The following is a 17,817-nucleotide window of genomic DNA, read 5'->3' as shown; positions in this document are numbered from 1 at the left end:
TTAAATAATAATATTATAATAATAATTTATTATTTATACCCCGTCCATCTGGCTGAGTTTCCCCAGCCACTCTGGGTGGCTCCCAATCCAGTGTTAAAAACAGTAGAGTGTTAAATATTAAAAACTTCCCCTGAATAGGGCTGCCTTCAGGTGTCTTTTAAAGATAGGATAGCTGCTTATTTCCTTCACATCTGAAGGGAGGGCGTTCCACAGGGTGGGCGCCACCACCGAGAAGGCCCTCTGTCTGGTTCCCTGTAACCTCACTTCTCGCAATGAGGGAACCGCCAGAAGGCCCTCGGCGCTGGATCTCAGTGTCCGGGCTGAACAATGGGGGTGGAGATGTATACAGGACTGAGGCTGCTTAGGGCTTTAAAGGTCAGCACCAACACTTTGAATTGTGCTCGGAAACGTACTGGGAGCCAATGCAGATCTCTCAGAACCGGTGTTATGTGGTCCCGGCGGCCACTCCCAGTCACCAGTCTAGCTGCCGCATTCTGGATTAATTGCAGTTTCCGGGTCACCTTCAAAGGTAGCCCCACGTAGAGCGCGTTGCAGTAGTCCAAGCGGGAGATAACTAGAGCATGCACCACTCTGGCAAGACAGTCTGTGGGCAGGTAGGGTCTTAGCCTGCGTACCAGGTGGAGCTGGTAGACAGCTGCCCTGGACACAGAATTAACCTGCTCCTCCATGGACAACTGTGAGTCCAAAATAGAAATTTTCATACATGTTTATCTTTTTTGAGGGGGAGGGGAGAATCCCAGAGTACTGCTGGGATTCTGATGAATAAACACATGTGAAACTGGCCTGGACTGGAAATTCCTAGTCAAAACATCTGAACGGCTGTGTATTTCTCTGCTCCCATGAGTAGCAGCCTATATATAGTAGGAGAATTGACAGTTGGGGTGGCATCAAAGTATTTGCTTAATGCAAAATTTTAGGAATGAAGGAGGTGTGGGGTTGTTTTTCAAAAAGCAGCCATGCATTTTCTATCAGGTCTGTTTCCAAACTAATTCAAGACAGCACAAAATTCTCAATTTCTTTCACCATATTTTACACCTGGTTTTCCTTCTTTTTCACCCTCCCCTTTTCAGCCAAACCAATGAGTTTATCGCTTCCTTTGACGCCCGAGTCACCAAAGTAAGTATCAGGAACTGTAAATATTTACAACAGGGAAGGGGTTTTAAATACATTTTGGCTACAGCAACTCCATTTCAGCTTGTTTTTATAAATGTGCCCTGTCTTCCAGTGATCCCAAGGGTTCCCCATTTGAGAACAAGACTATTGAACAAACTTTAAGTGTGGAACTCTCTGGAACTGCAGGTGAGAAGTGCATTGTCAGATATGTATATAGATATAGATGTTTTGTGTGGGGTTTTTTTATTGCTAGCTTGACATTATGAATTGCACAGCAATATGTTACCGTGGTCTCTTAAGAGATTAATTGTAATGTACTTTTAACAACAATTTTCCCCACATGGTTCCTTAAGATGAGATTTGCTTTAGAATTATGATTCCACTGTTACAGAGCTTAGTATAATGTCTAGGGAGGAAAAACGAATGAAATAATTTATCTGGAATAAATTCCCAGTCCCCTGACGTATATATTGCTAAATTTTAGTTGCATTTCCCTTACTCCCACCTTCTCTTACCTGAAAGGGATGATTCACACATGCGTGTTCATTACTTGATGACTGCAGCCATCAGTTGATGGCTTGCATTTATACAAGAATAATCAGGAAGAGTTTTTATATTACCTCAAACTTGATGCTTTCCATTTGAAATATTTCGCACATTTTGGGTGCAAGTCATTGAAGACTGAGCGTTCAAGGGTTGTGAATGCATATGTGAACTGGCTCACAGACTGCACAACAGAAGATTTATACCATCTGATCAGTGTTTTAGAATTTGCTTCCTTCCTGTTTAAATTAGAGGATAAAACTTTGCCAAACAACATTTTTGCTGGGTAACAGGAAAGGGACCATCTAAGCTTAGTATTGGATTGCAGACAGTGACCTTCTCTTGATGACGTTTGCAGACCACAGAGCAGTAATGGAATAATCAATTCTCTTGTTTTTCTCTAACTTTAGAAAGTATGAGCTTTGAGGATATCTTGAGTATTAGAATGTAGACCTCGGCAGCCTTGTCTGAAAGCCATAGTATTGCACCTGCCATGAACTTGTCCTCTCTCAAGTTAAGGGCACTCCACAACTTAAAAAAAAATACACTCATAATGAAATCTAGTCTTATTATGGTCCTCTGCCTTGTACCTTCATTTTACACTCCTAACCTATTCTTGATCCTTTCAGGCTTCAAATGCTTATGCGTTTTTTTAAATGTAGCCTTCCATAGCTTGATTATATTATACTTACGTACACTTTTTGAAAAAGTCTGACCATTGGGTAGTTAACAGATCAGTCCTGTCTATCTTTACCTGGAAGAATGTTTACTTTCAAAGAAAATGCACCTAGGATGTAAGCCTAAATGTATCGCTTTCCTTTGAGATATCTTCTGCTTGCTCCTGGAGTCTGCAAAAGGTGAAGGGAGTGGTTTCACTGACTCTTCACAGGTTAATATTCTTTAGTGCAGGATATATTAGGCCCATGTGGACACATTTAAAGCACGTGACTTCTGTCCCCACCCCACAGAGAATCCTGGCATATTTACTGGGTTCCATGTAATAACTTTTAAACAAGCGATGTTCTGATTTTATATACACTTGTTCGTTATTTTTTAAAATCTTAATAACGCATGGGGGGGGACTTTTAAGCAAGTGACAAGTGGGGTGCTGTAGGGTTCTGTCCAGGGCCCGTTGTTGTTCGACATCTTTATAAATGACTTGGATGAAGGAATTGAGGGGATGCTCATCAAATTTGCAAATGATACCAAACTGAGATGTCCCCTCCAGCATGTTTCTAATAACAATAGGGATGTCCTTTTCCATACCCTCCAACATTTCTTCAATGAAAATAGGGATGTCCTAAGGAAAAGCGGGACATTCTGGAATCAAATCAGAAACCAGGACGGCCCTTGTACATCTGGGACTGTCCCTGGAAAATAGGGACACTTGGAGGGTCTGTGGTGGTATAGAAATGTTTATTATTATTATTATTATTATTATTATGGTCATTAACAGAAATGGGCCCATTTAATTCCAACCTATAGTAGATGTGTCTTCTGTCTGGATGCTGTCTTTAATGTTGCCCTGGCATTGTTTATAATAGTTTAAATAGTGGTTGCATTGCTCCCACTATGAGTGGGCCTGCTTGCGCTATTGCAGTACTGTACACTCTAACAATATAAAAAGCACCTTCCTTGGTTTTCCGCTCTTTCCCTCACTTCCTCTCTGTGCCTCCTCCTTTCGAACAAAAGTGGTTACTTTACTACACAGTGAACTGATAAAAATGCTCCCCACTCCAGTTATTATTGGTTATCATTTATATATTCTTGATGGATGTTGATAAAGCTGAATCTTTAAATTCATTCTGTACCTCAAATCATCATTATCATCTGGGATTTTGCCCTAGGGATTGCAAGACTAATTGTATATCTATTTTGTCAAGATAGGCCATCAGGTGAACTGGGAGGAAACGCTTAGGAAATGAATTTCCTGGCAACTCCCCAGGGATTATGCCATTTCCATTTTTAATTTTTGTAGGTAATAAACTTAAATTTTGGGTTTAAAATTCTTCTCCAAATGTCCTGCTGCTTCTTTAGGTAAGACATATCTGAAGCAACAGTCCCAAAATCACATTTTGCGCCTCATCAGTTTAAGAATTTGAGGTGATAACTTTCACACTTTTTGCCCAGTTTGGGCCATAGCAGGTTCAAGATGGCCGGAAGAGATCTACAATGTATTGAAATAATTTATGGGAGCATCATGGCAAAGATGCAAAATGGGCAGTGTAAGCATGCATGGAATAAATCCTGTTTTTCAGGTTTTGCTTAGGGGGGAAAAATAGCCTCTAGAGCCCCAGTGATTGTTCTTTCAAGTATATATTATACACCCAAATGTTTTCCATTTAGCTTGCTGCAGAAACTATGCAGCAATCAGACAATGAAATACTAGATTAGAATTGTTAGGGCAAAACATAACCTGTCCCCATTTTGTACTACCAGTGGCAATATTCACACGATATGTTGCATGCATGCTGCATTTTCACTCCCTTTTTGTCTCCCATATAAAACAGAGTCTGTCCATGGACATTTCAGAATAATTTATTTAAGAATGATGGCTACTGCATGTTTGTTTTTCCCTGCGAGGAAAATCATCGTATTTTCCTTGTTTAGCAGCATTAAAGAAGTTTTGTGTACACAAAGCTAATGAAAACAAATTTAACTTGTCCAAACTGTCTAACAGGGCAGGTATCCATGAGGATAATTTCACTGAGGATAAATCATCCAGGAAAAATGCAACACTTGCAATGTATATAGCTTTTTTTACATTTTAGCTTATGTCTTAATAAATATTCCCTGAAAGAAAATCTGTTTTAATTCCGCCATATTAAAACCAGAACATCCTAGTCAGTCTCTTCAGATATACCTTTGGTCTCAGTTGCATAATTATACAACTTTTCCTCATTGTTCCTACGTTGGTGACATGTATGCCAATCAGTGGCGAGGCAAAGCAGGAACAATCAAAATCCCTTTCTTCCTGCTTGTTTCCTCCTTGATTTTCTTAGCTTTTTTAGTATTTTCACCTCTTTCTGTGTAGTTTCAGAACAAATAGAACAGAATTTGTTTTGATGAAGATAAATTGATGTCAGCCTTTAAAGCAGTTTCCCCATCATAGTCCCTTTCTCCCCAGCCGTCTGAAAACAAATGGGTGCATTTCTGTTGTGTGTATAGCATACTAAAGTCAGAAAGGAATTGCTTTCATTTGCTTTTCAAAGCTGTATTAGTCTGTTGTATTATTATTTTTCAAAAAGTATTTATATACTTATTTGACAGTAACCCCATAACACCTTTTAGGGATTACTTCTGAGTAGATTGGCCTATGATTGGTAATTTTAATCTAAGGAAATGGTCACAGTTAAATCTGAAGCAAGGTAGTCTTTATTCTCCTTTACTTAAGCCTCTGGGCTCCACCTCCCATAGACCCTAGCTCTGCCCACCACGGACATATAGTTCCAATAGATTATCCTTGAGGAAGTATGGTTCCTGGCAGAATGAAGCTTGATTAAGAAGTAGCTTCCCAAATGCACCTTTGCACTAAAGATGGATCAAAAGATGGATCTTGTGAAACGACAAACACTTCATTAAAGCGTCTTGATAGTTCGCACTTTGGTTCTGCTGGTGTGACATGTTCTGGTGGCATATTCTGCTCAAGAAATTAGATGATGCTGTGTTGAGTATCCTGCATGAGACATCATTAATATTTGTTGATGAAGCTTGGTCATATAGGTGACAGAAATTATTCAGGCACAAGACAGATGGATTATTGTAGTATAAAGTCTTTCTCAAGATCAGGGAGAACATCAAGAAAATGCTCAGGAGGAATGGAAGTTCCCCCAGGATGTCTGCTTTATATACATTATTTACACAATGGGCCCCATGTGATTGGCTAATTCTGGGATTCACCTGTAGGCCAATCAGGTTGCAGATTCACTTCCACCTGGAGCTGGATTGGGTGGCTCCTGTGGACCAATCAGACTGCTGCATTCTGAATCCTATTGTTCTAAGACCAATCAGACTGCTGCCTTTTGGATCCTATTCAACTCAGTACATAACAGGTACACTTTGTGGACCAGAACTACAGCGACATTTTGCAAATCATGGATCCTTGCATCTGCAGTGGAAATGTGGCAACTGTGACTTGGGACCAGTGAGTGCTAGTCAACACTAGTCCTACTCAGAGCAGAGCCGCTGAAGTTAATGGACACAACTAACTTGGGGAGCATAAAAAGAACATATTGCGTCAAGTGGGCAGGGTGCTATTGTGCTTGAGCCATTTCCACAGGCCTCTGGTTGACCACTGTGAGAGTAGAACATTGGCCTGATCCAGTAGGCTCCATGTTGTCCTTTATTTGTTTTATCTTCTGAAAAAATTGCCATCTAGAAAAGAAGCTCCAAGCCTGAGATTGGGTGTACATCTGTTGCCTTCCCACCCCTGTTCCACTCCTTCATTACTGCATGTTGCCCCAAAGCTGAAGAGAGTAGTGGACTGTGAAGATGCTAGTTCCCCAAAAAGTGCATATCAATGCAACTTTTGCCTCATATTGAGGGAAGTATTCCTTAATTTATTTGACTTGGTTCTAAAGCTTGTGTCCTGCCTTCAAAGAAGAAAGAAAGGAAGAGCTGTTTTAGATTTGTTTCATGGTTCTCTTTTTTAGGCTATCTTGACAATCTAGATTCGAAAAATTATGTTTTTAAAAAAAGAAAGGAAGGAAGGAAAGAAGAGAAAGAGACACACAAAGTTCTAACACAGTGCATGATACCTGTAAGCAGGTATCACTGACTGTTTTGGGAATGCTGGAAAAATAAACTGGGATTTCCTCATTCTTGGGCCATATTTTAGGCAGTTACCAAGAGTCACCAGTATATTGCTTAGCTTTTCATACGTACCCAGACTAGGTTTAATTAGCATTCACAGGTGAATGTTGCCAGTCACCAAATTCCAGATGTTCAATGTAGTAACACACACACCAAGCAGAAGTCCCATTACCTGAAGTGTTCCCTACCCCCTGTTGCCACTCTGAATTGCAGCCTGGCCACCCCTATGGCTGATGTTTGGGTTGTCTACCCACAAAGCGATAAAGTGATATGAGCAAGAATGGGTGGCGGAAGGTTCGACCAGGGGAATGCCATCTAGTAAATTATTAGACCTTTCCAGAGGTCTATATTTATCCTCTGCTGTACTGACAACAAGATTAAACTGACTGCTCAACAGACATGTAGTCCTTTATTATATGATGGCTATTTAATTTTATTATCCATTCCCAGCTTCTGCCGTTTTGTGTCGTACAGAAGCCCTGCTGATTCTTTTACTGAATCAGGCCATTATCTTGTGTTCAGTGCCTTAAGTGGCTTTAAATAATGTTTCCCTTGATAATCCCATTTCCAAACTCATAAGATGTAAAAGAATCTGGTGGGTTGTGTTTTTTTTAAATAATGCTGATACTCACAGCATGTCTCCAGGAAGGTTCAACTCTCTACAGCCCGCCAATATGCATCCACAAACGAGACGCATTATCAGATGTTTGTGCGTTAACGCTGAAGTGCTCTCAGTCATGTTAAATTTTGACAGAAAAACTGCCATCAGTGTAAACCTGTGTTGTAAAGGGATAAGAGTTTTGGAATAAATTTCGACATTAATCTTAGGTAGGAGCTGGTGTTCTGCAGTAGCTAAAGCAGACTTGCACAATTTGCGGACCACCTCAGTGGACACAGCCCACTAGCCAGGTAGTGTTGCCTTCCAGGTGGATGCCACAATAAACACCTTGTGGGCTGGATTCAGTTTGGCGGGTCGGCAGTATCTGCAAGCCTAGGCTCAAATGTTATATTCAGGTCTAGGTAAATCTAACCCATTTTGGTCAAATCTGTGAGGGAGTGGACTGAACTTCCACAAGCTGTTAAAAACAGATGTATTTCCTTGGCCTCAAATACCAGTCAAACGATTCCCGGTTCCTGTAATTGTGGTATGCTGCTTTTATTGGCTTTTTAAAATTGTACATTGAATTCTTTGTGTTGAATTGTTTTATTGAATAGCATGCTATTGTATAATAAGTCTCACAGTACAGTATATAGTACAGTACAGTAAATTGACTTATTTATTTATATCTACTTTGAGGACCTTATTTTGGATCAAATGTATAAGCCTGTATATAATTCTCCTAGATTGGTCAGAGTAGTTCACACACACACACACACACACACGCATTCCGTGAAACATTTGACTTCTCTTTCCGTTCCAAAAATGGAAGCACCATTCCAAAACACCTAATGAGTTTGTGGCTAAAGTGATACTTGGATAAAGGACAGTCAGGCTCACCCTAATTTTCCTGTTCAAATGACTGTCCAAGAGGGGCATCTACACTTGGATAACTTCTTTTTAAAAACAAAACATAACATAACTGTGTTAAATGTTTGGAACAGTGATGCATGCATTACTCGGTTGTGCCATGCACACGTTTTCCGGGAGTGTAGGGAAAAGATTGTGCATTTTAAAATGGAAAATACCATGGAAACTTGTGGGAGAGAGAGGAAGGCAGTTTAAGCAGCCTTGCACTGCAGTTGGGGAATCCTTCTCGGGGAGCAGGGAGAGGAGGAGACAGTGCCAGAGGTATTGGATTGTCCTTGTAGCATTTGCAAAGGCCATTCAATTTAAGGGAAGACCTTTTAAAGAAAACTTTAAAAAGGTGGCCTTGAAAGTTTGCTTTAGGCAAAACTTGGTTGCAAATTAGAGATGTGTGGACCCTCCTGACTTGACCTGCAACCTCCATATTTATTTGGATACTTTCCATTATGCAGAAGAGTCCTGTGGCATTGCAGCCGAGGACGAGGTTGTGGGGAAGGGAAGGAATATCCTCAAAACAAAACAAAACAAAATTAAATGGCTGGTGTTTGAAGGGAAGCGTTGTGATGCTTGTACCACTTCTACTGGATTTGCTGTGCAGAAGTACATAAGTGTGAGTGATGTAGAGGTACTTGTTTATTATAGAGCACATTTCAATGCAGTAATCATAAATATTGCTAAGGTTGTGCTCTGTTGAAATATGACCTACATACTCTTGATTGTTTGTGTTACGTGATTTGTCTGACACCCATTACATCCCGGGTAATGGCAGCCATTTGTTGCTCTGCACAGCAGGCGCTTTTGACAAAGGAAAATAGGCAGCAATAAAAAAGCTATAGTCTGAATTACATTCTGCACAGTGCCGCACTGCTGAGAGTTTGTGCAAGTGTGTTAACAATGCTCTGAACTGCCTCTTGTCAGCCTTCAGCCTGTAATGGCCATCTGTCCTCACATAAATCTGTCAAAACCTGCTAAGTTCAAGAGAGAGCACGGAATATACCTTGCACTGTCAACGCCAAAATGTACACATTTTGCAGAGAGAAAATCAGCCGGCGTGAAATAATCCAAAAGGGTGCAGAATGTTTTAGCACTATTGATTTAGGATCATGGCATGAGATGGAACTCAGATTACTGTGATTAGAGTAAAGGCAAAGCAGACGTGATACTCGCTGTGAATAAATATGGCGCTAATTTTCTCGAAGTTTATATAGAGGGGAAGTGGGCAGAGTTTGGTCCTAGGTAGGAAAGAAGAACCAATGCAAAACTTTTCTTCTCCTTACTTAAATAAATATTGCACATTCCCCCTCTTCGCTGGTGACAGAGGTGTTCTTAGGGGTTGATGAAACCAGCCCCCCACCAGGGTGCAGGTCCAGGGGTGTGTGTGTAAAATTCACTCCAGAAATTTATCTGTGTTAAGTCATTAGACAACAGCTGGGAGCTCAGCAATAAGAGAAATGGTATGGCAGTATTAAGGTAGATGGCTTGAAACTATGGAGTATATGACGTTTTTGTGTGTGGTGCCACAGCAAGAGCATACAAAGGAGAAACTTCCCATCCTTGTCACACCTCAACACAAAGGCACGCAAGTTGTTTATTTGTGTGTTTTTTTGTTTTGCCCTTCTCACTTTGCAACACTTCGGGACACTTTGAGTTCTTGGGTTGCATAAAATGTAGTAATTTCTAATGTGCCTGCTGTGGTGAAGTGTGGTGTTTTTCCCCCCTGTGAAGGAGCACCGATATACCTTCTTGCCAAGAATCCAGGGGAGCCTTCATAGTGACAAACTTGGGTTTGCTCCTGACAGTAAACTCATTGGAAAGCCATAGCAAACACTGGCTCACTACGCGGGTGGTGCTGTGGGATAACCACAGAGCCTAGGACTTGCTGATCAGAAGGTCAGCAGTTCGAATCCCCGCGACGGGGTGAGCTCCCATTGCTCGGTCCCAGCTCCTGCCAACCTAGCAGTTCGAAAACACGTCAAAGTGCAAGTAGATAAATAGGTACCGCTCCTGCGGGAAGGTAAACGGTGTTTCTGTGCGCTGCTCTGGTTCGCCATAAGCAGCTTAGTCATGCTGGCCACATGTCCCGGAAGCTGTACGCTGGCTCCCTAGGCCACTAAAGCGAGATGAGCACCGCAACCCCAGAGTCGGCCACGACTGGACCTAATGGTCAAGGGTCCCTTTACCTTTATTTGTTTACAGGTTCAATTTAGTAGCCATTTGTTGAAGGCAGGTCTAATTTTGAATGCTGCCCTATGTGAAAAGCTTCCTGCAAATAGAAAACCGGTACTGCCGGCAAAACCTTGTGCTAGCTTTCTATCAGAAAGGGAGAAGCTCTCAAAAGAGTTATTCCCCACATGCACATTCTGTTTCCTCAGAACCATATGATTTCATGCCCATCTTATTTTCTTGATGTGGGTGGGGATTAATTTGTTTAGCTTTCATTTTGCTTATGTGTTCATTTATAACTTCATTTCAACTTAAAAGGCATCTAATATACGTGAGTTGTTAAGTTTCTGTGCTTAGTTCCTAGTCCTTAATTTTTAAGGCTCCCCAACTCACTCTCTCTTTCTCCTTAAACATGGTGCTCCTCATCTAAGCTTATTCCTTTTTGCACATTTTACTAATGATATGGAAGTATTTTTATTTTAGGAGAAATTCAGTGGTGATTGATTTTTTTTTTATTTTGTTTAAAAACAGACACTTGCAAGCCCTTCTGTGCAGCAGACTCGCCAACTTTACCAGACAATACCCTTCAATAGTCCATTGGCTAGAACAGGTAGTCATTATCATTTGGGGTGAATAAAGGAGGCAGCCTTTTTTCCATAAAGCCTATGACTCTAATAAAGTTATTGGCCATGTTGACCTTCATCAACAAATAGCTTTCCTCCAAACACCACATTACCGATGTAAAAAAAAAAAAAAAGCCAAATAACCAAAAATATGTAATCGTATTGTGGAAGCTAAAAGTTTCACATCTTTTGCCCAGTTTGGCTCAAACTGACCAGCAAAAACATCTATAATATATTAAAATGTTTTGGGGAGCATCAGCAAAAAAATTAGAAAAAGCAGAACCAATTCTTTCACTGAAGGTTAAAAGAGTTCCTTTGGACTGAAGAGTGCTCTGTCTTCTGCAGATTATACACATTTCTCACTGTCTCTCTTTTGGCCTGACACTGATCAGTGGTTGATCATACCTCTGTTGAGGTAACATTCCTGATGCAATACAATATTGTTCCCTCCATTTGTCAGCGCAGTTCCTTTCACGGATCTTAAAATTGCATATTGAAGGATTAAACTAGACCTCCTGATCATGATTAGGATGATTAGGATACATAAAGAGGGGAGGAATTTGCTGAACGAAATAACTGAACTGGAATACAAAAAAGGAAGGTGTGAGGAGGTCCTGGAAATAAGCAAATGAAGGTCAAGTATTGGAAGGAATGAATTGTTTTTAAATATTTTTACTTTGTATTTTTTCTTTTTTTGTGTGTTTTGTAAAATCTTGAAAATCTTAATATCTTATAAAAAATAAATAAATAAACTAGACCTCCTGATGTAGGCTATAAGTCCCCACATCTTCCGTGGCAAGGGGACTCCATTTTGTGGTTTGCCTCAGGTGCCAAAATGTCTTGGGCTGGCCACACTACCCGCAGCAGTGACAACATGGCTGTGCAGTTTGCTGGATTATTGTTAGGGACCCATAGAGGCCTTGGGCTGTTATGTGGTGGCTTGGTGTATTGAGACAAACATTGGATGCCTCCGCGTCAGTGAGATGCTTATGTGTTGCTCTTGAAACTGAACATTTCTAACAGCTGTTCTCTGTGTTACTGGCCATTGGAATGCTGTAGGTTATGGCTGAGGTTTGTGTGGAATGGGTTTTTGTCTTATTTTTCCAAGGTAACACCTCTGTTCCTCTTTGAATTTGCCTATCTGAACTAGAGCTCTTCAGTTTCCACATTGTAAAAGTAAAGCAACAGAGTTAAATACAATTCTGCACAGCTTTATTTAAGCCAATCCTGTGCTGTTGGTAGGAATAACAATACTTAAATTACCCCTGGACACTATTTGATTGTTCAGTGAACATTTGCATCAATGCAAATTTCTGAACCTCCTTAAAAAAGAAAGAAAAACAACTTGTTTCATTACCCAACTTAGCTTCTCAGTTAACTTGCCTCTCAGCTAGGAAGATGTAGTTCCCAACATTTTGTTTTTTAAAAACCATTCGATTAACATAATCTTTTATAGAACCTGAAAGAAACTCAAAAAGAGTTGCAGACATCCGCTACACAAAACTATCAGCAGTGGGATGAAAGCTTTGCCTTCTTTCATTCTAGGTGGTTCAGCGTGGCTGTGTGTGATCTTTCATCTCTGCAAAGAGATCTGGCATAGTAAATTCACATCATAGTGTGCGGGGAGAGTGGGGGAACCTGGTAGTTATTGATCTGACATTTGTCTCCTCTTTATTTACTTAATCCTCTATTTGCTCGACACAAAGTAAATTTCAGCCTCTCCTTTGTAATATTCATTGGCATTTGGGTATTTAGTTGCCGTTTCAGTTTCACTATTGTTCTGTTTTTGAAGAACCTTGTTGTTTTGTTTCCAATATTTTATTATTTGTATATTAGCAAGGGTTTCTTGAATTAATGAGCTCTGCAGACCTGAATCATTGCTACAAATTGTATGGCCAGTTTTAGGTCTTGCATCTCTTTGTGTTGTCTATTACTGAAGTACTCCACGTTTCTGTCATCTAGATTATTTTAGCTTTAGAAATAGTTGGATTGGGTGGAGAAGACTGACAGTGTTTTAAATTTACAGTCTAAATCTACAATTTACAGTATCAACTTTGTATAATGAATATCACTGAAATTAGTTCAAACTCTCTATCTATTGAGAGGACACCCAAATAGCCCAGAAACCTGATAAGAAAATAAATTAATAAAATCAAAATCCACCCCCACTTCCAATAGTGTTTGATGCATCCTAGTTTTGATGTTTGAAGGAATAAACATTCCTTAGACATTATTTTAGCTGTGGGGTTACCAATCACATCTGCTGTTGTTTTCTTAAATAATTGCTATGCGTGTGGGCCCCAATTCTCAGTGCATCTGTGTCATATGGAGAAGAGAGGATTGCCCCTTCACCCCCAGCCACAATCTTGATGAAAACTGATTTCCCCCATGTGGTAATAATAATAATAATTTATTAAGCAAATAAGAAAAAAAGCTTCCATTGATACCCACGGTAGATTTTTGGAGGTTTTTTTGCAATGCCTTTTGCAGTATTGGGATGATTTTCATTGTGATTGAGGCTGGGAAGGGAAGAGATAAGGATCCCTTCCCCATGTGCAGTTAAAGAAGCTTCTGGTTTGGCCTGTGCTGATATACATTTGGAAGCCCTTTTTAAAGCACTTCTTTTAGCAACTTTGGAGCCATAGGAATGCATGCCCCTCCCACATCACTGTGGTAGTATTGAAGACCAAGGCCATGTGGGAGGAGCCCATGATTTGGTTCTTCTCATGCCAGTGTTTCTCCAGTTACTTTGGGGGACAATGCTGGTGTGGAAAGGAACCACAACATTCGCTTCTGCCTTGTGATCTAGGACTTCGTGACATTACCAAGTGGTGCAAACAGGATCCATGCTGCAGCTATTCCACACCACTAAAGGTAATAACAGAAGGGACTTTTAGTATCATCAGCATCACTTTTTATGTTGCAAGGGGTAAATAAAAGCATTGTTTTGTTTTTAGTTGTGTGTGTGTGTGTCTTTGCTTGCTTGCTTCATTCATTCATTTTAATGAACATGATTTCTTTATGTATATAGCACCCTCAATGTTCATAACACATTACAGAGTAGCAACAAGATGATAAATCTTTTCCTCTGAGATTCTGACTAGCTAAATTTCAACTTGGGGAAGTCGATGGCGGGAGGTGAGCAAGATGGAAGCCAGGGTGAACTAGAGAAGACTGTGTGTTTGGTGTAGCTGCATGCACATAAAATAGGCGAATAAGGGGTTGTGGCAAAGGTTTCGTGGAAAAGATGGGTTTTGAGGATATGCTTCAGGGAAGCGACAGGAGGGGGCCTCATGAAGGTGTTTTGGGGAAAGTTAGGGTAGAACCCACATGCTAACCAACTTTGGTTGGTTTTTGCTTTGCTTTCCTCTTAGGCCTAACTCCGCCTACAACCCCTCCTCACAAAGCCAACCAAGACAACCCTTTTCGGACTTCACCAAAGCCAAAGTCGTCATGCAAGACTGTTATGCCACCTTCCAAAAAACCGCGCTGCAGTGAGTCTTCCAGCTCTCAAGGACATAACTTAGTTCGGAAGGGTCCGGAACAGTCAGAGCTGTATGCGCAGCTTAGTAAAACAACTGTGCTGTCTGTCGGTCATGAGGAGAGGAAGACAAAGCGGCCTGGTTTGCGGCTGTTTGGTGACCATGACTACTGTCAGTCTGTTAATTCGAAAACAGAAATACGCATCAACCTATCCCAGGAGCTTGAGGAGTCCAGACAAGTCCAATTGAAAGGCTGCTTGCCTGAGCGGTGGTGCCATATTTGTTCTTCTTTCGAACAATGTGACCAGTACAAGAGAGAGACTTCACAGGCGAACAGGCAGGATTTGCAGTGCAACAGCCGGAAGCAGCTCCAAGACCAGGAAATCCGGGCCGAACTCAATAAGCACTTTGGTCACCCTAGCCAAGCTGTTTTTGAGGAGGAGACCACTAAAACCAGTGCACTGAGGGACAACGGCAATTATAGTGACGAACAATTCTCCAAGCTACCTATGTTTATAAATTCAGGACTCACAATGGAAGGTCTTTTCGATGACAGCGAAGATGAAAGTGACAAACTGTGCTGGTCGTGGGATGGGACGCAAGCCTACTCCTTGTTTGACCTGTCGGCTTCTTGCTCATCTCTTAACTCTCCATGCAGAGATTCAGTGTCTCCACCCAAATCCTTCCTTTCTCAAAGATTCCAAAGGATACGTTCTCGATCGAGGTCCTTTCCTCAGCACCGGTCTTGTTCCCGTTCTCCATATTCCCGATCGAGATCAAGGTCGCCGTGCAGTAGATCCTCCTCAAGGTACTGTACTGGAAGAAAGCTTCTGAGCAGTAACAAGCGGCGTGATGGGATGTGACTGTGGAAGTTGCTGTGCTAACCTTTTATCAGCAACCTCTCCGATGCTAAGCTAGTTACAGTTCATATGAAACGAGGTTGACAGTCGCTAACTCAGTCATCTATTCTTATCTCAGTAAAGAATTTGCAGAGAGAAAATAAATCACTTGGGCAGACAAAAGGAAATACTTTCCCACACAATTATGGAATTCATTCCCGTAACATGTGTTGATGGCCAACTAACTTAGAGGTTGTTGGATTATTTTTTTTTAAAGGATCAGTTGAAATTTGTGGAAGATTAGTCTCTTAAAGGATAGGCACTCTGATAAGCTAAGTGGAGTCCCCATAATCTCTCAATACGCAGAGCCTGACTTGTACGTCAAAATGGAGCCACATAACTTGCCATTGCTGGAGTCAGAATCTTAGACAAGTTGGACCCTTGAGCCAGCAAGGCAATGCATATTTTGTTGTTAGGAAATGCACATATTATGACAAAACCTTATCAGCAGATAAAAAGAAGCTATAGATGTGAGCTGTAGGAAGCTGGGGATAACTCATCCTTTACAATCAGTGACAAATGTTCTTTTTTATTTCTTCTAACAGATCTTCCTACTATCACGAGTCCAGTCACTGTAGACCCCTGGCATATAGAAGTTCTCCCTTGTATTCAAGATCCCGATCCAGATCGCCATATAGCCATAGACCCAGGTAGTGTAGCATCCCATATTTATACGTCTCGCATTTTTAACATATATTTCTTTTTGCATGTGTCAAAAGAACAACACACCCAATCTTTATTATTCATTGTACCTCTGGGAAATTCAGGCACTTGATTTTAATGATTAAGTTATGTCTCCTAGATATGACAGCTATGAGGAATATCAGCATGAAAGGCTGAAGAGGGAAGAATACCGCAAAGAATATGAAAAACGGGAAACTGAAAGGGCCAAACAAAGAGAGAGACAGAGGCAGAAAGCAATTGTAAGCACTATGCAGATAACTTTCATTTTGGAAGAGATTTGTTTTATACTCCTTTTCTCTGTCTTTTTTCTCCTTAAATGGAACAAACAAAACACACACACTAATCTCTTCACATGCATTTCTCAGTAATTCTGATCTCCTGTGCTCCAGTTGTGCTTTCATTTCAATGCTCACTTTGCCTTTAAAATGTAATATTTTAAAGCTACTGTAAATCATCACTTTCTACATTCTGTAGCCACTAGAAGACATATTAGAAAAGGGCTTTGTCATGGATAGTAAGCAGCAAAGTAGCTTAAATTTTCGTAGCATATGGGATGTATAGAAATATATAAATCTGCCGTAGAAGCAGCAACTTCTGTAATGCAGACAAAAATGTGCTTTGTCCTAAGATGTTTGTCTTGGGGCATATGTGTGCTACAAAGTTAAGGCAGTTGTTTGCTTATTTCAATGCCGTTGCATCCCTTGAAGAATCTGGGTGACTCTTAACTTCGTTAGAGACCCTTTGCTCCCTCACAGAACTAAAGTTTCCCAAGAAAAGGAATAGCTTTTCAACCAGTTTCAGTCTTTGTGTAAATTTGCCCCTGGCAGTGAGTCACTGGATAAATGCAGAGTATTGGCATAAGGTTTCGTGGTGACACAAAAGCTATACATTAGGTTTAAAACAGGACTTGCTAGGGGTGTGTGTGTTGGGATTTGTTATTGCTGCAAATAGTTGGCTGGCTGCGTGAGGCCAGAGAAATATCACTGTAAAGAGTTACAACATGCCCTTGTATGACCTCTTGTCCCATGCGCTCCCCCACTGAGATGTTGACATTCCTGCATTGACCTTGTACGCCTCTTTCAAGCAATAGTACAATAGCTCTGATTTTCCTAATGGCTTGAGCAAGGCCTGGGTCCATTTATTTCTGGTTAGAAGTTTTGAGAAGACTAAATTTGAGCTACATTGTTGGGCTATGCCATTTCTTTGGAGCAAGGCTAGCAAATGGGGTCCCTTTGAGATGTTGGATTGCATCCCTGACCCTGATGGCTCTTGTAGTTGATGGGAGTCGGAACCCAAGAGCAGCTGAAGGGTTGGCGTCCCCTGCTTTAAATGAACAAACATTTTAAGGTGTGCTACATGAATGTGTTGAAAGAGCCTTCCTACAGGCTGCAGGAAGAAGACAAGGGGCATTTGCTAGTGATTGTTCTCCACCAACACCACTCGCCCAACCTGTGTAATGTTGTGGTTTTGACACCACACAAAGCAGATAATACGAGGCAGTGGTAGCAATTTAACAGCATATTTTACGTTTGGGACTTGAGACACATTTTTGAAAATTATTCAGAACCCAAAGCAAGATGAACTCCGTTGAACAAACCCCCATATTTCCGCATGTAGCAGATTGGACTAGATGATCCTTAGGGTCCCTTCCAGCTCTGCATTTCTATGATTCTAAGAAATAATACAAGTCAGCCAAGCATTGGGAGATAGACTATACAGTGGTGCCCCGCAAGACGAATGCCTCGCAAGACGAAAAACTCGCTAGACAAAAGGGTTTTTCGGTTTTGCGTTGCTTCGCTAGACGAATTTCCCTATGGGCTTGCTTCGCAAGACGAAAACGTCTTGCGCTTTTTTTTTTTAAGCCGCTTGAAGAGGCGCAGTTGCGACGGACTGTGCTTCGCAAGACGAAAAACATCGCAAGACGAAAAGACTCGCGGAACAAATTCTTTTCG

At 41.0% G+C, this 17,817-nt stretch overlaps 1 protein-coding gene across 8 annotated transcripts in view; it reads left to right on the top strand.

The window, feature by feature from the left end:
• PPARGC1A (PPARG coactivator 1 alpha) overlaps positions 1-17,817 on the top strand; it is a 635,527-nt gene that overhangs the window by 597,782 nt on the left and 19,928 nt on the right. For all 8 annotated transcript variants that reach the window (XM_081019911.1, XM_081019914.1, XM_081019910.1 and 5 more), the window contains 5 exons: positions 1,092-1,137; positions 1,247-1,320; positions 14,175-15,090; positions 15,727-15,831; positions 15,984-16,104. In XM_081019911.1, the coding sequence (XP_080876037.1) occupies positions 1,092-1,137; positions 1,247-1,320; positions 14,175-15,090; positions 15,727-15,831; positions 15,984-16,104 (1,262 nt within the window). The remainder of the gene's footprint in view (positions 1-1,091; positions 1,138-1,246; positions 1,321-14,174; positions 15,091-15,726; positions 15,832-15,983; positions 16,105-17,817) is intronic.

The sequence above is a fragment of the Podarcis pityusensis genome (genome assembly GCF_964106645.2).
Source record: "Podarcis pityusensis genome assembly, chromosome: 9".
Classification (NCBI taxonomy): Eukaryota; Metazoa; Chordata; class Lepidosauria; order Squamata; family Lacertidae; genus Podarcis; species Podarcis pityusensis.
The sequence above is the reverse complement of the archived record's forward strand: the minus strand, read 5'-3'. Positions and strand labels throughout refer to the sequence as shown.